Here is a 23,865-nt window from a genome sequence, read left to right on the forward strand (position 1 = left end):
CAGTTGCTGAAAAGCAAGCCTTCATGACTGTTTGATTGATAAGGTAAATCCAGTGAGATCTGGTGTCCTCTGTTATTCTTGTTAGTGTTTACTGTCTTGTGGAAAATGATGTCACCACTCACAACCTCCAGAAAGTTTCATGGGTACAATTGTACAATGGAAAACTGACACTAGGTTACAGATAGTTCGAGATTCAGATTCAGTAACCGTACCATGCTATCGAGTGGAAAAGCACTAGAAAAGAAAGAAGAAACCATTTTATGAGTGAATGCACACTTGGTGTCTTACTGGGCCGTACCTTTACTTTTCAGTTGTCCGCGGTCCTCCTGGCTGATGTCTCCTCCAGCAGTGAGGTACTCATGGAACTCCTTAAACCCAATAGACTGGAAGATGCCATGCTGATAGTCCTGGCTAAAACAACAACAACAAACCATTGAAACAGGCAGAAAAAGATGCATACCTGCTATGTGCTACAAATCCATAAACACCTATTCAGGTTTGATGACTTGCTTGATGAATTGAAGTAATAGTGCAAGTTTTGCAAGGTTTTGTTGCGTGAATATTATTAACATTACTGGTAACTTTCTAAGGTGCAAACATGCCTAAAGTTCCTGAAAAAGTTCCTGAAAAGGTTCCTGAAGTAGAACTGTACCTATAGACACCAGACTGCAGGATGGAGTGTCTGTTCGGACAGAATGAATGACTGTGTATCTATGTGTACAAGAAAAAGAGGGGGAGATGGGAGGCTAGAGCAAAGTTTGACCTTCCTGCTTTGTGATGGCACCGTCTGAAAGGCGAGACGATCAGCGGAAGCGAGGCAGACAAAGGCGGAACAGAGAGACGACTGCAGGAGAAAGTGGGAGACAGAAGACTAGTGAAAGCGGAGAGGGAGAAAAGTGCATGGGTGGCCAGTTTGTGTAGCAGGGGATGGCCTGACTGGAGACAGTAAATGATTAGTTGGGGGGTTGGGAAAGGCCCGGCTGGGGGTGGGGCTTTGACTGGCGCTACGGAACAGCCAGCCACAAGGGTATCAATTCTCTGCATCCCCACCCATCCCAACAACACACACACACACACACACACACAAACACTCTGCAGTGCAGCCAGTCAGCCAATATCACTGCACAACCTGCAAGCAACAGTCCAGACTATGATATCAATAATTCACTGTCTGATAGAGATCTTATTATATTAAGTTCACTGCTAGGTATGAGCTATATAGGACATATTGCAGCATTACCCCAGCACATAGGGACCAGTAATGAATTGACTCCTGCATTTTACAGTGAATGACGCATTCAACATTGTGCTACAGCCAACATCTACCAGCTACAGCCTGTCTGGAGCACTCCTTTTGCACCTTTCACCTCTTTTGCAAAGCTATAATTCCCTTATGCCACGTTTATCTCACACCAGCCTAACAACTTACACAACACACAGGTACGGCTATAACTACATTTTATGTGACTAAGTAAAACCAATAAATTATTCCCCATCAAACAGCCCAAAACAGAACGAGTATTCTTGACAATTTTCACTTCATTTGAACACAAAATTAACATATTGGGAAAATTTTGCGTCTTCCATGAGGTGAGAAAATGTACAGCAGCTACATACAGGTGAGGGACTGCATTAACTACATTAGCTATTACCATTAACAGATTGTGTAGTGTTACATAAATTATGCATACCTCGGACAACAGTTCATCCAGAGGTGGTACTCTCAGCCGCTACGACTACTGACAGACTGTTTACTTGACAACTAGACTGAGAACTTTCAGGCAGGCTACTGTTTAGCTTCAATTTTGTTGATTATGTTTGTTTTCGTCACGTACAAAAACATTACTCTTAAGTGAGAAGAAATGTTTCACTACAAATTTATCGCATGTTATGTTATTTAGCTAATGTTAGCACTTTATTGCTGGATCTAGCTAATATGGATAAGTTACATATAAGTGAAATTTAGGATGAATTTATGTAAGACTCTTTCTGTTAGCTCAATTTATGCTAACCTATAGCCTTAGAGGAAATCCTTGAAGACAGCTAGTACTAATTTTACTGTTACTGCTACGTGTTTGGTTGTTGGTGATGTTTATTTATGCTACATAGAGAATAATGTACATTATGATAGTTACATTAGCTAGCAACCTTAGGCTCTAGCCCTGTTCACAACAAACTATGGCTAAATTTGTATTATACTACTATACTATAACTATACTAGGTTAACTAATATTCGCTATTTAGTTTAGACTATAACTGTCTACGATTTAGCTGGGCTAGCTATTGTTATGGAGTAATAAACATACGCAGGTAACATTAGTGCTAACTTAGACATGAAATGTAGTCTGTGTCTTCTTTTGAATTCGTATGAGACGTGGTGATTGAAAAGTGCTTTTGCTTGGTATTTTTGAGTTCAGGCTTGTTGTTAATGATAAATTGCTGACAGCCAGACAGACAGTTTACAGTCAAAAGATTGTGCCAAAATTTGCATCCCTACTCAAGACTCTGCTTTGTGTCTCCAGTGTTCCTCTGTCATTTTCAAATGATCAATGTCTCACTTCTTGTAAAACTTGGCTGTGCAGCCAGGCACTTACTCAACTCCGCTACAGAACAGCGTGTTCAAAGCTGAAGCCATGAGCAATATTAAACCAGAAAACAAACACAGAGTAACTGCTCACAGCATAATCTCAAAAGAGAATATTTTTGATTTGCAAATGCAGAGCTATGATTTTCTGATACATATGCAGATTTAGACACTTTGTAAATTACCAAATCTTAATACAAGTTACATTGCACAGGAGACTTGAGCACAAGGCATATCAAAAGTCACATTTCGATTCCTGGCACAGTTACGCAAAGACTTCTTGCCATAGGTAAAGGTTCTGCCAGGTTCAGCTGTACAGCCAAAAAAAACAAAAAAACAAAAAAACAAAAAAACAAAAAAAAAAAAAAGAGAGAGAGACTGGATACCAGAGAGAACCAGAACGGTCACAATAACCACAGTTCAAGTGACATCATTATTATGGCACACAGATGAAGTCACTAAGTTCAATGCGGGAAAAGTGGTTTGATTAATATTATTCATTTGTCAGCCACCAGGTTAACCGGCTTCTTTTGGCTGCAATCCAAATACTGACGTATAGGGACGCTGACAAAGAAGTTTTAAATTTAGTCAAACAATAAGCAATGTCAACTAATCAGCAAATTTTAGACATGTTTTTCCCTTTAGAGATGCTGTTTTTGTTTATTTTTTCCTCATTTTGATCTACACACATTGGTTAAACATCAGTTACTATAACCCTCTGCCATCTTCACCGTACAGACCTGTTTCTGTGTACACCCATTTATCACTTTGTTCTTTATTCTTTATTCTGTCTGTATATCTACATATATGTACATATAAAATCAGCAGTGACAGTGCTGCCCCACCCCTCGTACCATCCAGTGCTTTTTGGCTGCCAATCATGAGGAATAACCTTTAGAACTGGACTAGTGACCAATGTTCAAAGCACAGTTAAGCTCATTGTGTAAAGCACTTCCAGTTTGTGGTATTTTTCACAGTGGAAAAAGGCACTATTCAAAGTGATCTTCTGGTCCGTGCACCCTGACTCCATTCCCACAGCAATGAGACATAGTGTGTCAAATGAGACCAAGTCTATCTACCTTCAGATTTACATCATATATAGATATATAGATAAGCAGATTCCCCTTCACACTACAGTAAGTCTATGAAATGTCATAAGTCTCCATTTCATTTTTGTTGCACTTCCTCTGGAAGAATTCACCTCTCAGTCAAGCTGGCCACAAATCCTAATCTTCTGAACCTGAATATTTAAAAAGTGCCTATAATGCTATAGTGTTTTTAAAGGGAGGTTTCTTCTCATCCCTTTGAAGGAAATGCAGCTTAAGCACTTGTTCACTCCCTCCCTTTACATTATGCAAGAAGAGTTTGGCAGTGACAGGCTGGGACGTGTTAAACACTCTGAGCCCAGAAAACAGGTTCTGCTTGTTAAAGTGCTCACTCATTCCTGCATTTCTGACTGATCAAAAGAAAGTTTTAAGACTAATTTAAGATCATGACCTTCTTCTGAATTTGGGTGAATCAGTAAGGCTGCATTTACATCATGGGCCTTGATGGACAATTCCAATTTTTTGACATAAGTGTGACTTTTTTTTTTTGTTCTGCCCATTTACATATACGTAGGACCTGACCCACATTAGTTTTTCATGCTTACATCATTTCCCCTCCCAGCTAACAGCTTTTTACCAGTAGCATCACCATGGTTGTAGAAAGGACAATGATTCCATTGTGATTATTGTGGTCTTTAGCCTCTTTGTATCTTGTCTTAAGGCTTTTAATTTTACATTGGCATACAAGCCAGGATGACTGCCTTGTAGACAGTCCATTTTTCCGAATGCTTGTATACTCTGAATAAGATCAAGGTCTGTGTTTCCAGAAGGAAGGGGATTGGCTGAGGTTGACCAGTCATAGCCCTGGGAACATATGTCTTATACCTACCTTCCAAATTTCAAAATTCAATTTGAATTGCGAGCACAGTGTAGCCACTGCAAGCGAAAGGTGAAAGCACAAATGTCTCGGTGCTTGTAAGCATTCTATCTGCACGCTCAATTCACTGCTCCACGCTCGCAAATATCTGTGTGCACGTAATTCACAGCACCTTGAACTGTCGGTTAACGAGCATGCTCGTCTCACTGCTCAGGTTTGACTACCCTCGCACTATTAACATACTGTTTAAACAACATACTGTTGTGAGTCCATTGACCAGATATTAGACAGGTTTCAGATTTAGAACCTCATTTTCAAGTGGCCAAAGCCGTTTGCAACAATATCTGATCTGATCTGTGTCAGATCAGCTTTAAGAATGTGTTAAAAGGATACTTGAATGATGTCACATTATTTAAACAAATGAATGAAAACAAAACAAGTTCGTCGACATTGGCTTTACATCAACACCCATTTCAGGGGATGGTTCATTAACGACAAGTGTGCTAGTGCATATTTAGCCTTCCAGCTAACTGCAGCTATGCATGGATTGTTAAATCTGAGAAGTTACATACATGTTTTCACATGACACAGAATGTAGTCCTATAGGGCCGTACACAGGAAATGCTAGTGTACCTGCTGAAGTGCTGAAAGCTTCACTGAGGTAATAGTAGATAACGAAGGTTGCTAAGCAGTGACTGGAGAGCCAGAAAAATAAGGCAGGGCTTTGAATTGGTCAATTTAGGAATGCTGACTATACCAACTGAATTCCAAACAGTTTATCACCTGTTGTCCTGGATTTTCTTCTCGTTGAAGCGCTGGTGGAAATCTTTCAGTTCCTTAATCAGCCCTAAAGACAGCATCTCATCCACACGCTTGTCCAGCCTCTTATCTAAAGCTACAAGTGGAAAGAGATTGATAACAACAGGAAAGAAATTGATTAGAAAATGGTCATCATCATCCATGGCTCTGGGTTATCAACACAGACAGAAGGATCCATCATACCATCCATGTTGGAGTGGAGCCAGAAGATGCAGGGATTTGAGAAACGTAGAGGACCACCAAGACCATCTGCCCCATCTTGCTCTCTCTGCTCCTCCAGCAGACGACTGTGCTTAACTCCTGTCTCCTGGTAAACCTGAAGACTCCTGTTAATCACATCAATCACGCAACATAGTACATCCAGGAAATGACTTATAAAAAGGTCCACCTGGCCATGGCCATTTAAAACCACTCCCAAAGAGTGCAACATTCTAAGACAGTTAGTTAGTACACCCTAACTGTGTGTGTCTGAGAGTCCAAGAGAGTATAATTAACCTGAAATTTGGATAAAAGGGGGGCCCTTCCTCTCTTGCCTATCCTTCAGAGTGACACTAACCAATCATAGCCATCTGTTAGCTCATGTATACGCAAGTTATCCAACTTGCATATGCATGTTGGCTCGTGCAAGTGAGCGCTTAGAGTGGTCAGTTCCCCTATAATGTTTGCCAAAGCAGTCTCCGAGAAAACATGCTCATCATCTCCCTTCCAGTTTAGTAGCTGTACCTAAATAATAAGCAGGACTTAGCCATGACTATAACACTAACACTTGAAAACGCTCAAACTAATCAACAGGATTATATAACAAGGTAAATGAGGCCAAGTCTAGAAATGTAAGCATCTGTTAATAAAGCCTTTTAAATGTCCTTCATTTATCAACATTGTGTAGAAATGCTTCGTAGTCATCATGCACATGCACGTCACTGCTTATCTATATACAGACACGCCCACAATTAACCATAGATGGTATGTAGGCACTACTTCAAAGGGTAGCCAAAAAAGGACTTTTTGCTAGCGTTACAGAGAAATACTGAAGAATTTTTTTTTTTCAAAGCAGAGATTTTGATTTTGAAGAATAAAGTGGATAGTTATTCTGTGGTATTTAAATTTTCTGTGAGATCGGGAATTTAAATACATTTATTAAACATTAACAAATGTGCGTCATAAATCAGCTGAACGGATACGGAATAGAAACCGCTAGGATTTATATAAAGGAATTAATTTTCTGATGACGCTTTAACTGCACCAAGAACACAGTCCAGCTATTGATGTCGGGAAAGCCAGAGATTGCTGGGAGGTCTTGTTTCGCATGTGTCAGTTGTGCATTGTTTTAGGCGAACTGGTTAAAGGTCAGGTCAAGAAAAACTGTGTCATCCAACACTGTGGGCACAATCCTACTCGTGGGGAAATACCGCTATGTCGCCAACTTCTATCTAATATGTGTCTGCAGCCAAAATTATATGACTGAGAGAACGTGGGCATGCTTTTTGGACAGACACAAATTTCTCAGTACAGGCATTCAGAAATCTGTATCTGCTTCTGAGCTTTCAGTCCAGTCCCTGAAACATGCTGTCTCTGAATGGCACAATGTACGACATCCACCATCACAGTGAGATACGCTCTGCTGCATATCTTATACATATACTTACCTCTCATAAGCAAATCCTTTCATGTTTACCTTTATCTCTAAACCTAAAATGTCTTCCTATCTTTAAGTTCTGGTAAAATCATAGAGAATCATTAACAAGATTTTTTTATGTTAAAAGTACAGATATTTGTAAACACATATGCAACAGGACTCAATCCTTAGTCAGTCTCAGAACCATCTAAGAACGGATATTAAGAAGAGGCATGACACTGGTCTATGAACGAAGCCCAACACCCAGCTTGCTACCACTTTGCCTGTCTATGTAGCAGACGATATGACAGCTGAGCAGCTGCCACTGTGACAGAAGCCTCTGTTCCTACTGCCAGGGAAAGAAAATTTCAAAAGCAGCAGATCTATTACTGAGGGAGGTAGGGACTGGGACTGATCCCCCAAAACATGATGGCATCAATTAGCCAAAATGCAGAGAGCCAGATTCACAACCCCCCCCCCAAAAAAGTGGTGTTAATTGGTCCCATGATGGTGATTAAAACCCAACCAATGCATCCGGAAAATGAGTGTGTGTAATGTACAGCAGGCTGGTGCAGCCCGAGGCAACTGTTTCACACAGGTGGGGAGACAGATTTTTATAAACTGGTGCCAGGATTAAACACAAAAATGGGTTCAGGGTGGGAAAAAAAAATCATCATGATGGGTTAGTACAGCCCTATGTTCTCATTACAGGGCATTAATAAAAGATGTTACAAAAAGCAAAGCCAAATATTTCTGCCTATTAGATTGATAAATACTAGGGCTGCATAAATAGCCATATTTTAATGGTGAGCACAATTTCTTTTCTTTTTTTTTTTTTTTTTTTTTGCATTAATTGAGCTAAAATTACCAAACTGGATATTATTAGACATAGTTTTTACAATGTCTAATAAGTTGATCATATTCCAGTAACACCACATCCGAAATTGTTTTATTCCTCTTTTACCACAGCAGTTTACCAACACTAAGATATTTTTATTTAATAAAGAATGACAAATTAAATGCTAACACCCACAAAAGAAGTTACTTTCTTTTAGCACTTATGTTATAACAGCTAGAAATAGTTTTTCCCTCACCAGGCTCTCTTTTTTCTCTCTCTTGGTGCAGCTTGTCAGGTTACCAAGAAACCACGAAACCCTCTGTCCTGAAAACCTAGTTACAGCGTTAATCCTTTAGTGTTTACAGTTGGTGAGAAAACTAGCTTGCTGGCAACCAACTCAGCAAGAAAACTCCCAATGTATAAATCTGTTCATACACAGTACTTTATTTAATATCCTGAAATTACTTATTTACTTAATTAATCAATTGATTAATTTTACCAATCAACATCCAAAGCTGAAAGTAACATCTAAATGGCTAAATCGATGAACTTTTTTTCACTGCCAGTCTTCCAGACCCACCCTGGTTACACCTATTTCTCAAACAGATGCGAACTGCACATTTCTAGTGTGACTACAGCGCTAACAATAATGTTTACTCACTCAATGAATACTGCTAGTGAAGATTTTGTAGATTTTTCTTTTTCAGTGAAAACTGCTAGCGTAGCCAATACCATAGCTGTCAAACACAGCTTCTGAAGAGCCATCATCTTTTAGAATTTATTTCCAACTCTAGTTCATGTTCATGAATGGACAGCTGTGATGGACTGGGTGTATTCGGTTAAAGCTGTCATTAGGGCAGCAGAGTCTTAGCAACAGTAGCTCTAGACAAAACACAACTTGAATAACTCCACTGCTTACCTTGCAATCTTGCGAGCATCATTGGGGTGTAACATGGCCGCCATTTCAGGGTCCACATCCATCAGGCGCTTGTGAAGTTCCGGAGCTCCCAGCTTCTCCAGCTCAGCTTTTGGTATGGAGGAGGCACTGTGAACTCTCTCTGTGCCATTCTCCTGCAGAGGGCAAAAAAACGAGTGGGCTCTGTAACTCGGAAAAAAGGCTGAGCAATCAAAATTCTGTTCCACAATGATCCAAACAGCATAGATGTATATATACTATATATTTACCCCAGTGTCAACAAGAACTTTCCATAAAATGGATTCGATGTAGTAGTTTGTGCCGCCAACAATGATTGGGAGTTTCTTCCGGCGATGCATGTCCTCAATGTGCTGCATTAAGGAAGCAGTCCAAAAAGAACATCATAGAAGTCTGCACTACTATGGGGAAAAAAACTACTAGTACTATAATCAGTTTGGTTTTTTTATAGCTACAAACTCTGGTTTGGCTAATATATTAGAAAAGCAAATGCATCCTGGATGTACTGTGATTCTCTTAAAAGATTCCACATCTTATTATACAGGCTTATGCATCACTTCTTTATCAGCTTTATCAAATGTTTCTAATGAAATATAAACACCCTGGAAATACATTAACAGATCTGCCAACCTTTATGAACTATAACGGGTAGTTCCCTTTGGGGGGATTTCGACTGCGACTGTTTAAACTCATCTGAGCTGACCAGTGCAGGACAGCAAAGTGTTTGTAATCACATTCTAATTATCATTACCATTTAAATTATTTAGAATGTGCAGATTTGACATTGTCTTTTTTTTTTTCATTTTTGTTGTTTTTTTTTCATCTTTTTTTGGCTGAGAAAATGCAGTTTTTGCTCATTTTGGCTGAAATTTTATAAATATAGTTAACTGAAGTTAAATAATACTTAAGGGTACCATATTTTTCAAGCGAGACAAGACGAAACAAGATGAAAGATTGAGATGGGGAAAGGGGGCGGGGCTTACAGGGGTGTCGGTTAATTTTGGAGAGTTCAAAACATGCAGAACTGTCAGTCATTATAGATTCATACGTCAATTGGCTCATCTACCATTTTTTGAGGGGAAAAGAAGACATTTCGCATGTTTTTTAAGTGACAACACATAATAGCGCACTCTGATGTTAAAATGCGGAGTTCCTACGCAAAATTCGTTTAAAAATAAATAAATAAATAAATAAATAAATAAATAAATAAAAAGAAGCCTGGCTTTTCTTTACAGTGAAAATGATACGTTCTCAAATCAGCATGTGGTTGTACTAGAAAAACTAAGATGAATACAGAATCATTTTATAATCACATCTTAGCACAGTGAATCAAAACTGAAACAAAACAGTGAATCAAAACTGAATTGAATCATGTGGTTCCTAAAAGTTCCCACCCTGTTTTAGTACACATTTGCCTACGGAAATAGACCTGATGTTTCATAATAATGTACATTTAATCTACATACATACCATTAAAATAGGCTCCAAATTAATCTGGACAGCTCAATGAGAGCTGACAATTACCTCTGTTCCTCTACTTGGCTGTGGAGATTATAATAAAGATCAGCAGAGGCCTCATCGCCTGTCTCCCTGGAGTAATTAAATGACAAGACAAGGCCCAAAAGCACTCATCCTCCAACACACCCCCACACACACCATCTACACCCTGCATTACTCTGTTCTCCTGGGAAGGAGATCAAGGCTACAGAGAGAGAAAGGCAGAGAGCAGGTTCATCTGTCTGTGACCGAAGACGACGCCTCTAGTTTCCTGTGATAAAATGAGCATTGATTACGTTCTGTTTCACTCCTTTACACAGGCACAGGATGAAGCATTAGCATAACATTGCTTGTTATGTTAAAGCAGTAGCTACTAGAGGAAATCTCTAGGATCTCCATCAGTAAAAATGCAAATCATGTGCATCTGGCTGTGTTTGTGCCAGGACATGCCCAGTGATGACTCCTCCCAACTATCAAAGACAGAGAGCATCTCCTGGATCTATTAATATCTGCCCCGATCAGCTCTCACTTCCAACAGCATCAGTTGGCAGGGAGAAGAAGGACACACACACACACACACAGATTTATCCTTTTAAAGTGTGCATGGCACCGGGATCACCAGATGGGAGGCGCCTTCATAATCCACTCGGAAATGCCACAGCATTTTAACTGATGTACAAGAAAAATGCCACGTTCATACTCATTTAACAGAAATGTACAGGACTGTGGTACCTGGCTGTGTCTAGAAATAATAAATAAAAAGCTTCTAAAAGCATGAATTTATATATACACATCATATATATATATATATATATAATGTGTATATATAAATTCATGCTTTTAGAAGCTTTATATATATATATATATATATATATATATATATATATATATATATATATATATATATATAAATAAAATAAAACAACAGTTAATGAGAGTCTAGTTTTAGGGAGGGATTCTAGTTGATCATTACTGCAGTGATGCTTAGCAAGAAAGCACATCTGCAAGATGAGCAAGAATACACTCACCTTAAATTATTCATACCTTTAGGGAGTAGAAAACTATTCAACCTTTCTTAACCATGAAGCCTTAGTACTAGGTTGGCAACTGTAAGGAAATTCCTTGGTTGATTATTGTTAACGTTAACAACCTGCTATCGATTAATTATTGACAAATGCAAGACTACAAAACACACACTTTCTTCCCTCAAACATTACTTTATAGAGAACTGACCTTAAAGGGGCAAATTCATACACCTGCTATGAAGAAAAAGGAAAAGGAAAAAAAAAAGAAAAAAAAAAAAAGAGAGAGAAAAAAAAAAAAAAGGGCAGTCTGTTTACAGTAAGACCGGTTGCCTTGCGCTAACGTTGCCTACTCTTATTCTTCTAGTTATCTTTCAGAGCAGCATCACAGCACCAGTAATACAGAGTTGTCTAACTTGTAAAATTCTGCAGTGGCGTGTAAATTATTGCTCCAATGCATGCTCAGTAATTATACTCAGCACACCCCTGAATAGAATTTGAAATCATTTTATTTAAATTAGCCTCATAGAAAACTGAAGGTTGTTACATTACCCATTTATTTAATATATATCCCAGCTCAAAGTGGTTGTCTTTCCAAACTGACTTCTACCTCCAACACACACAACCAAGCTCCCATCTTATTCATCTTTAAATTTTGTTGAAAAAAACGACTGCATTACTGCTGATGTAACGACAGGCACGTATTTTGGATTTGGGCCAGAGTGCTCCCAAGTGCCCCTTTAACCATTTTCAATGTTTGAATTTTAGCAGGGATAAAAAAAAAAGATGATTTTATTAAAGTGCAGGAACCTACTCGAAGTCTCATTCTGATAAGGGTTATTAACTTGTGTGCAGAAAAGGATATGAGAGACAGTGCTTTGTTCCTGAAGTCCACCACTGTGTAGCTGTTCGCCAGAGGATCCACAAAGCTGATCATGTGATGGGGACACTGTGCCTGCTCCTCTGCTGTCACTTTATTAGTGATGATGTCCAGTCCTTTATAAACCTGTGGTGAGAGAATCACAAGGCACACAAAACCGCAGGCATTACATTACAATGCAATAAACAAATGTTTTACTGACGATTACAATTACAACACTCTAAACAGGATCGCCGTGTCCTGCAATAGACGTGTGTCCTGTCCGGGTTGACTTTGCCCTAGGTGTTACCAAGATCAGATCTTATTATGTAATATTAGCTTAAACCTTTTGCATTGTTTTCAGCGTAGTTAAATGCAACATGCTTGATGCAGCTCTTTGCTGTAACTCCAGCATATGCTTCTGAATCGCAGCGCCTTGTTGCACTACACACATCACCTGGGACACGATCTGTCTGAAGGGAGAACTATTTTTCCTAGATGGATTAAATAGAGAGGATGGATGATAGATGATCTCAGAATAAGGAACTTGTGGGTATGCGGAAACACTGACAAAACTAAACGAAATAAAATAAGATATAGCGTGAAGCTGTCATAGAACTCTCCTTCTAGCATAACGTGTAGATGCCTTGCAGTTCAACATATGATAGTGAGGGGAAAAATAAAGATGCCAGCCAGACTGAATAATATTTTTACTTGCGATGTGAAGACAGAATACTGCACCTCAAGGGCAAAACGAAGAAGTCATATAATCATTTGTTTAACTTAACCTCCATTAATGTGCTTAACTAGCTTGCCATACTTTATTACATTATGTTAGCTACCACTTTTTCGCTTGGTCAATTATGTTTCTGGGCCACCAAAACATAGCACAGTGGAGCTATTAACTGCCCATTGGTCTAGTTAACAAATGTATTCATTTGTCCATCCCTGAACCATATAAAACACTCTTACATGTGAAGCACAGAACAGATATAAGCAAGCCATCATTCCACAGCAGGATACAGAGTAAAAAGAAGCTTCCCATACATTCCCTTACTCTGTATTTGACAGCTGCCTGTTATTATCTAGCAGTGAGGCTCCCGTCTCACGGGATATTCTGGAATTTCAAGGAGCACCTTCAGTTCGGGTTGTCATGCTTATGATTATTGCTACCCTGCATTCCGACTACGTTATCGCTATCTGTGCAAAGAAACTTGCTGAATTATTAAAATTCTCTTCCCCTTCGCTGTCTCCACAGGGCACCGCTGCCAGGCAAATCCAGAGGTGAGTGGAATCAGCAGGAAAATATTGACAGAGGGTGTTGCCTCACTCTCCCCAGCACTGAGAGATTAAAAAAAGCACAGATGCCTTATCAATACCTCGCAGCACTCAGGAGTCGGCTGCAGCTTTAGCGCTCCTGGAAAATGCTTGCCTCTGCTTTCCAGAGAAACGCCCCTGCCTTTCTTCTACAGCTCCTCTTGATATTCACACTAAGTAATTACCTGTCAACCAATTGCCTTTTTTATTTATATATATATATATATATATATATATATATATATATATATATATATATATATATATATATATATATATATATATATATATATCTTTCAGTAAAAGCAAAAAAGGCATCTGACATTATATTTATCTTTCCCTTGTAAAGGCAGTTTAGGTGAACTGCAAACCACATATTTCTGGGATTGATGTAAACTGTAAGGAATGCTTTTAAAGTCATAACTGGATTCTTTTTTTTTTTGAAAGATTTATTTAATCTGTGTTTGTGTGTGTGTGTGTATGAGTGTGTGTGGAAGAGAGAGACAGGGAAAAGCAGACAGATCAATACTTCAGCCACAGAGTGCCCATCGCCATGTCTCGGAGGGGTGTGAGCGGCATGCAGGGCTTCCTGTCTGCCCCGATCACACCTCCCCAGCCCATTGCTAGTCTTAATTTCCCCACATCACCTGCATGTTAGCCAACCCTCATGCTCTGCTTAACCATTACTGTAGATCTGTGCTGGCATTAGCTTGGATCAATAGTGTCTATTTGATAGGTTAGCACTGCATTGTTAGGATGTGACCCTGTGGTTTGAGAGACGTGCTGCATAGCTGTATGCTGAGGGCATAGCAGCCTGCCACTGTCTGGCCTCGAGTGCTGCTTTATTCTGGCATCATCGTCACTGCGGGTTCATGTCAATGCAGGACAGTAAATCTGACTGATACTGGCAGACAGATCCTGAAACAGCAGACTCAAGACACGGTGTACAACACAAAACACCCAGACAAACAGTGAACAATAAAAACATTAAGTAGTCAGGTTTGTAGAAGCTGTGGTAACTTTTTCTCTCTCTCAAACTACACAAATGATTTATTTCTTAAAGCCTCTGTCAACGTATTTTCAGAAATCGCGTTTTACTATTATCTTCTGTGGTCCAAGAAAGAACAATGAAGACATTTCTGAAATTCTTTTTTCGGCCATTTTTTTCTGATTTGAGATGGGTGGGACTATGATAGGGACAGATTTCATGGTAGATGTCTATGGAATGCCATTTTATGTCTGTGGAATACCATTTTAAATAAATAAATAAATAAATAAATAAGCCAATGATATAAACAATAAAACGAGTAAATGCAGCTATAAATGTGTCAATAAATAAATAACACTGAACTCGTTATTATAAAATATTATTTCATCATACTTATTTTCACAATAACATTGCCACGTTTCAGGTCATTTTTATTTCAAAATGGCTTTTTTTCAAAGATTATTTCCTAATGACCTTTTTCATCTCATAAGAGACTTTTATTACATAATGACACTTTTATTTCATTCTGTGACAGTAACCAGAGAAGTGACTCTGTGCCTGAGCCACTTTGTGCCTGAGCAAAACTGCATTTAGTTTTCGATACACTTGTTTACTGTAGTAGTCTGCATGGTAATATTTCTAAGTCACTTTTTTTTTTTAATAAACAGTGAAAGAAATGAAAATGACCCACAGACTACATGATGACTGATATAATCATAGTGTCATAGTGTATCATCATCGACACCTAGTACAATAAAGTTTGTTGTCATGTTTGTTGTAATTCTCTACAATATTAATCTGATCTCACCGAGCTTCACGGGCAAACCTCATAATCCTGAATGGCTTATATGCAGCGTGATAGTCGGTAGTTAAATGAAAGGACAGTAAAGCTCAGTTTAATCCACTTTATTAAAACAGGTATTGCAGTATCATACTCTTATTAATCAGTGTAGCTTTTTAAACTAGCTATAAGAGGGGGAGGGGGCGGGACTAGCAGAGGAATGCATACAAAATGCAATCTCATCTTTTTATTGACGCTTCCCATGAGCACTATGCTGCTAGAAATATGTACAAAATGCACTAACATACTACACAAAGTTCACGACTCACATGAAAAAAATAATGAAAAGACTGAAAATACTGTTATGTCATTCCTACTCACTTTACTACTGCTAGCACTGTTCAGTTGTTTACGTTGCCAGGGAGACTTTAATGTCAATCAGTATCCAATCTGACACACACACACACACACACACACACACACATCTCTGATCTGGCAGAAAATATATATTTTTTAAGTTATAATTCAATTACAGTTGGGGATATATATACACATTATAATAGTTCAATTACAGTTAGGGATGTATATATACACACACATATATATACACACACATATATATACATCTATATATATATATATACACACATCTATATATATATATCATTGGCAAATGCATGTTGCTTTCTTTACCCTTTTAGTGTTAAGAAACAAGTTCACTCCTGTTGTCAAGTAGATTATGACAGCTATAAACAGTTGTTTCCTCACAGGCCCCTCCCTCTCCCTCTCTCCCTCCCCCTCTCTCCCTCCCTCCCCATGTTACTAAACAACAAAGTATTTCATCCTGAAGACTTTTCCCAGCAGAAACCTTTAAAGTAGCAGCGTAGTTTATGTGTTGTCTCCTCCCATAAATTAAAGTAAATGTTCTCCTTACAGAACACATTGCGGGGGTTATATGTTTTTCTTTGTTAAATAATGCATGCTTAATGTCAGACTTAAATTATATATAAGTTCCTGTGAGTCACTACAGAAACAAAAATGTATTTGAATGGGTGCATTAATATAAACCTGTGATATGAGTCACAGCCAGCACTACTGTCAAGCATTCCGTTAAAGAAAATTAATCACCACCTTCTCAACAGTGCTGTGCTGTAAAGGCCATTAACTGTACCATGAAAAGGGAAAACATGACAAAGGTGATACATTAGAGAAATGGGAATGTCTAAGGACAAGAAATTCTAAACAGATGTCTGTGGTACAATCCCTTAAACAAGCGTAGTTAACTAGCTAATCTAGCATTTAGCAGCCATGACGCTTTCCTTGATTCTACGATAACAGGCCACTTCCTGTGTTTGAACATCATATCACAATATATGTATGTCAACATAGCTATTTAGGGTGAGATGATGTTCATTCACAGGAAGTACCTGTTGTCATAGTACCAAGAAAAGCTGTGTGGCTGCTAAATTCTGATTAAGAAGAAAAACAATCACCTGGTATAAAACTTCATAGTATTTAGTAAGGTAGTATGAGGTTTTGATGTAGCCGGTGACTAGCTTTAAGTCATCTTGCTGTGTTATTTTCTGTGTATTCATCTAACAATGGTTGTAGAAAACGCCGATTTGATTTTTGTTTATCTAATTTTCAGAGACATTTGGATAAAACCTACCAAAATGAAAAACAGGAGACAGGGAATGCGTGAATGTATGTAAGCTTGTTTGAGGCACATGCATAAATAATAGAAAAAAAGCCATGTCTCGTCTGGTCATGTGGCTCTCATTTGGGGCCACACTGCTTGAGTGCTGCCTGCATTAGTGAGGTTTGTTCTCAGCCGCGCTCGCTGTTCAGTACCACCCCCTGAACACCCAACACATTCACTCCTCCAACGCTTTTTTCGGGAATCTTTCCCTCACACACACTTCCTCTTTGTGTGCTTTTCTCCCCGCCGGCTGCCTCATACTCCTTCTGCTTCGTCTCCTCTCCGCACAGACTGTCCTCTGGTGGAACAGCAGCTTTTGTCCTGCTAATAATGTCACTCTTGTCCTTGCTCATGCTATTTCTGAAGTTCTTCCATCATTTACCTGATCCTCTGTTTCTGATTCATGCCGTTTGTCTAACCTGTGTCTCAGTTTGTCTCTCTGATTCACATTTCTTTTGTCACGTTTTCTTTCAAAAGTGGTTTATATTAGGACTGCACGTAAAAATCCACAGTATTATATCCTTTAACTTCATGTGGGAATATTTTTAAGCACGAAAATGGCTTCCTGCTGACTACATATGCTTAGGGTGTAACAGTGGCATATTAGACTCTACTATTGTGAGCTCTCAAATCTGATTGGTCAGAAGTTGTTGATTAATTATCTCTCTGACAATTGTGCCAGATGTAGTTCAAATCACAGCTTTATATTAATCTGCTAGTTCTAATATTTTATAGTTTCTATAGTAACAGCTACTTCACAGGGATGGGCATGGCAGACATTCCACCCAATCTAAGACTATTATTAAATGGATCAGAAACTGTGTTGCTATTTGTTAATGTGTTGTGGTATAATGGTATATAAATGTTTATTTAACATTTATGGAAGAAATCTATGTCAGTGACTAACAGTAAGCCTTCTGCCATTTGAAGAGTCTTCAGGACTGAGGTCATTGTTCTTTCCGGTAACATGATAATTAGCATTTTTGTTTTTGTCTCATTAAGTTCAAGGGAGAAAAAAAGAGAAGCTGATGAGGGGAATGACTATTTACAGCTGCTGTTATTGAAGTGAAAACAGGAACTAATTTGTCTCACAGATATTCTGCAACATTATAGGTAACTATAAATGGTTAAAAGTAAAAATAGCAAATTAAGAAAATTGCTGTAGTATAAGAGGAATAAAACACTACCAGAAATGCTGTTATTGGAAAATAATCTACTGTGAGGTAGTAACAGTAACTCAGCTTTAACTCGGCCACATCACACCACCCTGTCGCTGATTATTTTCCTAAAAGTGTATATCCAATCATTAATTATTTTGCTATAACAACATGTCCTGTCATTTTATTCCTTACATAGTGCACTATATGATCAGTAGAACACAATTTGAGATTCAGCCACAAATAAGTGCCTGTTGGAAAATAATGCCCTATCATAGTAAATTATAGTTTTTGAAAATTGATATATGAAAATAACTTTTCAGACTATGTCAAGCAACAAGTGTCAATTAAGCCAAAAAGTTTATAAAACCTACGTTCCAATAGACTAAAAGTATAACATGGGATACAAAACATTTGAAAGCTTTTTTTGCCTTTGAAAAAGTTCATATTATAAAGCTTGAACAGTGCAAATGTATTCCCACAACCCTAATGTTTGGTGTGTGTGCAGACCCACATGTGTGACGATAAGTCAAAAGTACCAGAAAGGCTCAATGAAACCCTTCAAGGCCAAACAATTCACAGGGTAAGGAAAGAGGAGCGTCTGTGGGTTTCATCTGCATTTTATCTTGACAAATGACATTTTACAGAATGAAATAAAAGCCGTGTTACTGCTCTGAAATAAGCGACAGCTCTCAGTAGCACGGGCCTTTCAGAACCACATGGGAGCGAAGCGTGAGAATGCGAGCCTCTGAATGCGCGCTCTTCCTCCATACAGAACAGCAAGGGAGTGGGAAAGAGGGAGGTGAAACAAAGGAGGAGCTAGTCTGTGTGTTTAGGGAGCATGGCTCCACGTGGTGGGACCAGCGCCTCTTTGTGTGCCTGTGTGTGGATGTGTGGCATAGAGAAAGAGAGGGATAGAACCCTGCACTGCCCCCACTGCCCTGTCTCCCCACTCCCAGACAATGGACTCAGTGTTGGATGACTGCAGCCGGCCTGCCATCCACACCCAACCTCAGGCCATGCACGAGACAGCTGCTCCTCATACACACAGAGAGAAAGAAAGAGAGAGAAGGGGGGAGACCATGAGAATCAGCAGAGAAAGATAGAGCAAGGAGACAAGAGAGATGGGAAGAGATCCACCAATCAAGCTGGAAAAATGCCAAGAGGAGCAAAGCAGAAGGGCAGGAGACACAAAATTTGAACCAGAGCAGAAACCCAGATGGAACCACATAAAATCCACAGGAGTTGTTATACACCAGGGCTGCATGTTAATGCCTAAATTGATAATGATATTAAAAAATCATTTTTAGTATTTTCCAACTCTGAATCAACAGGAAACCAAATTTTCTTTAGCTCATATATATATATAAGCCTATATTCCTTACCCAGGAAAACAGTTCCTTGCCCAGGTTATTTGAGAGCATTCTTAAAAGATCACAAGAAAGACTGAAATGAAAATTGAAAAGAGATCAAAGGAAAGGGTGAAAGAAAGAAAGAACTATTTAAAAAATATATTAAAAGAGAAAGTTTGAATGATCAAAAGACAAGTTGAATTATCAGAAAGATTGAAAATGAAAGATATAAACAAAAATAAAAAATAAAAAAAAAGAAAAAGTGAAAGGTCAAAACCAGACTTAAGACAAAAAAAACTTAAACAAAAGATCAAAAGAAAAATCATAAGGATCATGAAGAAAGAAAAAAATAAACAAAAGATACAAACACACCAAAGAAAAAGAGAAAAAAAAGGAAAGAAAGAAAGCTTATTAGATATGTCAACTGGCCGACACTTTTATTTATCCTTAATTAAATGAGGAAGCCAAAAATGTGATTATAATTAAAATCCTATTAATGTGGAGCCCGATTATACATAGGAAGAGGACGTAATAGGGATACAGAGGAAACATGGGGAAAATGTTGATGAGTGAGAAGAGGGCTGAAAGATGACACCCACAAAACATCCTTAGCATGACCTTCATCTCTCGCTGCTGATGGTGCAGGATTCCCTTTCGCACCAGATTCTCTCCATCACTTCCCTCTGCAGCTTTCTCAGTGCCCAGCTATCTCATTCGCCTCCGCCCTGCTTTCCTACAGCCACCGGCTCAATAAATTCCCTCTAATGAATCTTTCATGAGGTTGATCTTTTACTACATTCTCTCCTCCGTTATACAGGAGCGCAGTACTCAACAGCTCAGTCGAACGTGGCCCTTTTCCGCAGCCCCTCGTGCACCGTTCAGAGCTGAGAGAAGGAAGAAGTGAGAGGGGGGCATACGGACTCTGAGGTTTTCCGATGGGAAGAAGGAGAGGTACAAACAAGAAAAAGCAGTAAAGAAACCGCACCCGACACACACGCAGCAGCCATCCAGTCAGTAAGCCAAATAACTAGCTGTGACAATATTATCATGGCTCTCAGAGGACAACAGCTTTAAAGTATAATAGAAACAAATAAAATAAAAGTTGCTGTAAAATGGATGTGAAATTTTTATTAGGTGGATGTGTTACACGTTTCACTCACTTACGTTACAACTCCTAAACACTAAAATATCCCTCGAAATTAGGATTTCTGGGTGATGACAAATTACGTTTACAGCATTTGGCAGACGGCCTTATCCAGAGCAACTTACATTTATCTCATTTATACAACTGAGCAGTTGAGGGTTAATCAGTGGCAGACTGGCAGTGCTGGGATTTGAGCTCACAACCTTCTGATCAGCAGTCCAATAGCTTAATCACTGAGCTACCACTGCCCACAAATTCAGTAGCTAGCCCACTAGGCAAGTTCGAGCGTGCCTGAACAGTCCCATCTTTAGTCCCATTATGATATTTCTGATTCGACTTGAAGGCAGAAATAGTCCTTACACTCTCCTGATAATGTCTCGGCTTTTTAGAAAAGCAAAGCTTTTTCGACTATGAGCTGTGGTTTTCTCTTTTCACATTACAAATATAAAACGTTATTCATGTCTGGCCACTTCTTTACCATTCGTTTGTAATTTAAAAAAAAAAAAAAAAAGTTTTTCTGTCATCCATACAATCCAATTTATTCAATAAAGTAAAAGTGTGAAGTTTAGCAAGCATTGAGATTTGGAAACTAGTAGCATGTGCTAGCTGTGCATCATGTCACCATAAATATAGGAACCCACCAGAGCATGTGGCATTTCATTGTATATCAAACAAAATTTTGTTTGTGGAAGTCAATCAGACATTTTTTTTTTTTTTCCTTCATGGTTGGTGGAGGCGAAGGAAAAAAAATCCTGGTGTCCACTGTGCTAGTATCCTACTTGTTTGACAGACAACTATGAATAAAAAACTGATAGCCTGTAAACATAATCAGATTATTTCCAACACCCAGGCTGGTGATTTGTTCATTCTTGTCCCTATATGGTCAGTTTGTGATTGACAATATGTATTCCACACAGACCCTGCGTGCTTAGTTAGCTAGCTAACTACTGAACTAAATATTTAGGCTTTTGTTAAATAAATCTCTAATAATATGACACTGCAAATCAAGACTCGGGTACATAAAATCCCACTTGTGTCTTTTTTTTTCCCAAAATGTTGACATGCTAACAGTTTTCGGGAGCATGTCAACATTTTGGAAAATTGCCCATGCACTGGGGTGAGAGAGGCAGCAAACGCTCTCTCCCCTGTCAATCACAGCAACACTAACCAATCATGGGTGTCTGTGAGCTCATGTATGTAGAACAGGGCAGATGGCATTTTCCTCTGAGTGAGGCAGCAGGAGCAGGAGTTCGAAAAGATTCAGGTGGCTGGCTTTACATGTTTTGGAGGAAGGACATTTTAGCCTGCACCCTCCCTGGCTGGTAGCTGGTGTATGAAAAAAAGAGAGCTGGATAGTGGATGGAAATTGGCAGGTGGACAAACAGGGGAGAAAAATGGAAAAAATTCGTTTTAAAAAAATCGCTTAGATTAGATATGACTTCCCTGGTTCAGGTCTGAGCTCAGGTTTCTGTTTGTGAGATGTTTTTGCGCATATTCACATGGTGTCTGTCTGGGATCTCCGGTTTCCTCCCACCTCCTAAAAACAATGCTGGGAGGTGGATTGTCTACACTAAGTGTGACAGAGTCTGTGCATAATGCCCTGCAGTGGACTGGTGTCCCATGTGGGGTGTATTCCAACCTCACACCCAGTGTTTCCAGCATTCATTAATTAATAAAAATGTCTACTATTTGGACATTCAAGAGCAACCATAACAAAATAGTGGATTTTGAGAAGCATTAATGATTTTTTTTCTCCATCCACATAGTGGTCCAGCAGTTTGGCAACAATAAAAATAAAATCACGGACCTCCCATTCTGACAACAATGGACCAGCCATTTTAGTAAAATTCTTGGACATTGAAGGAAAAAAAAAATTAACAATCATTTTTTGTTTAGAATGGCCCATTCACAACTTGAAAAACCTGTTAGAACTTAAACCAGATATGTTTTAGTTGCATTCAAAGGGATGACACTGCAAAAGCATGTTAAAGCACCACGTTCATTATGACAGTCTTCCTGACTAGGTCAAGGAGCTAAGTAGGCTCTTGAACAAAGACTTCCATTTCCATGTACAATGACCAGTCAAGAGACATGTTCTGCTCCTTATAACCAGTATGATTTCCTTTGACTTTATCAGGCTTATCAGAGGCTCCATCAAGCTCCCGCGGAAGTCTGGATGAACACAGACGTCAAGCCAGACATGTACTGTGTCGTAAGGCATGATGCCAGACAGCCTGACACAATTGGATTTTCATTCATTCAGTGCAAATTTAATTTGGCCTCTGGTGTGCTTGGAGTGATGGAAATGATTCAGAAGGTTTTGACACTTAAGTAACTATAGCTTCGAATGCAGACGGCTATTCACTTTTATCCCAGACAGTAAATATAGCTATTCCTTTAAGGTGTGCCTTTATTTGATTATTGTCACTTTCAATTTAAGTGGTCGATTTAAAAGATGAAATTATATTCGAAAGCATAACATTCACAACATACCTCCTGTCTCTGCCTCAGACTGATTGTATAGGTAATGATATTTGAATATATACGTATATACATAAAGGCCTCTGGATTTGCTTTGGTCTTTTATTTTTTTATTTATTTATTTTTTTCCAGTTTCCATGCACCCTTTTCAAGCATCAGCATAACACAGTGGGAGAGGTTAGTGGACGGCAGACCTCACACAGGTGTGGCTCACTATGAAAGAGGTGGCAAATATCACACAATCACATTAAAGGCCTGCATCAGCACAAAGCTCAGATGAAATTAGCATTAAACTGCTCGTTCACAAAAACGGGATGGCTTCAGATAGTTCAGGCTCATCACTTATGCCTATTATGAGAGGAAATGAGAATTTTTTTTTTAAATAGCACTATATAATAAGTTATTTCAGAATAAATTAGGTCCTTTGTTTCTGGTATGTTAAGTGTAAGGTCCTGCATCACAGAGATAAGAACACACAATCAGGCTCGCTTTCTAACGTGCACAGACAGCGTTAATCAAATCTACAGTCAAGATGTCTGAATTTTTCATGACCTGCACAGTTTGAGCCATAGACAGAAGTCAAGCTCTCCTGAGGGGTTTGTACATTACTCAAGATGAGAGAATGAAATTAGAATCTCATGAGTCAAATGTCCATAAATCAGCTTTGATCAAGATCTTGAGTTGATAGAAACTATCATCATACTCTACAAACATTACATCTTCACCAGTGGTTTATATATTTTATTATTTTCATTGAAATTGTTATTAGTGTGTGGTGTGTTGATTATTTTCCTGTAACGGCATGATCCGAAGTGTGTTATTCCTCTTTAATTTATTAAGGAACAAAAGGTCATG

The 23,865-nt window shown here is 38.7% G+C and overlaps 1 protein-coding gene across 1 annotated transcript in view; it reads right to left on the reverse strand.

Moving 5' to 3' along the window:
• Positions 1–23,865, reverse strand: part of trit1 (tRNA isopentenyltransferase 1) — a 46,468-nt gene that overhangs the window by 12,968 nt on the left and 9,635 nt on the right. Inside the window, exons 2-7 of the mRNA XM_026929463.3 lie at positions 12,098–12,238; positions 8,965–9,063; positions 8,699–8,850; positions 5,510–5,652; positions 5,291–5,402; positions 299–411 (exon numbers count right to left, since the gene is read on the reverse strand). Of these exons, the coding sequence (XP_026785264.3) occupies positions 299–411; positions 5,291–5,402; positions 5,510–5,652; positions 8,699–8,850; positions 8,965–9,063; positions 12,098–12,238 (760 nt within the window). The remainder of the gene's footprint in view (positions 1–298; positions 412–5,290; positions 5,403–5,509; positions 5,653–8,698; positions 8,851–8,964; positions 9,064–12,097; positions 12,239–23,865) is intronic.

This window comes from Pangasianodon hypophthalmus, chromosome 23, assembly GCF_027358585.1.
Source record: "Pangasianodon hypophthalmus isolate fPanHyp1 chromosome 23, fPanHyp1.pri, whole genome shotgun sequence".
Lineage (NCBI taxonomy): Eukaryota > Metazoa > Chordata > Actinopteri > Siluriformes > Pangasiidae > Pangasianodon > Pangasianodon hypophthalmus.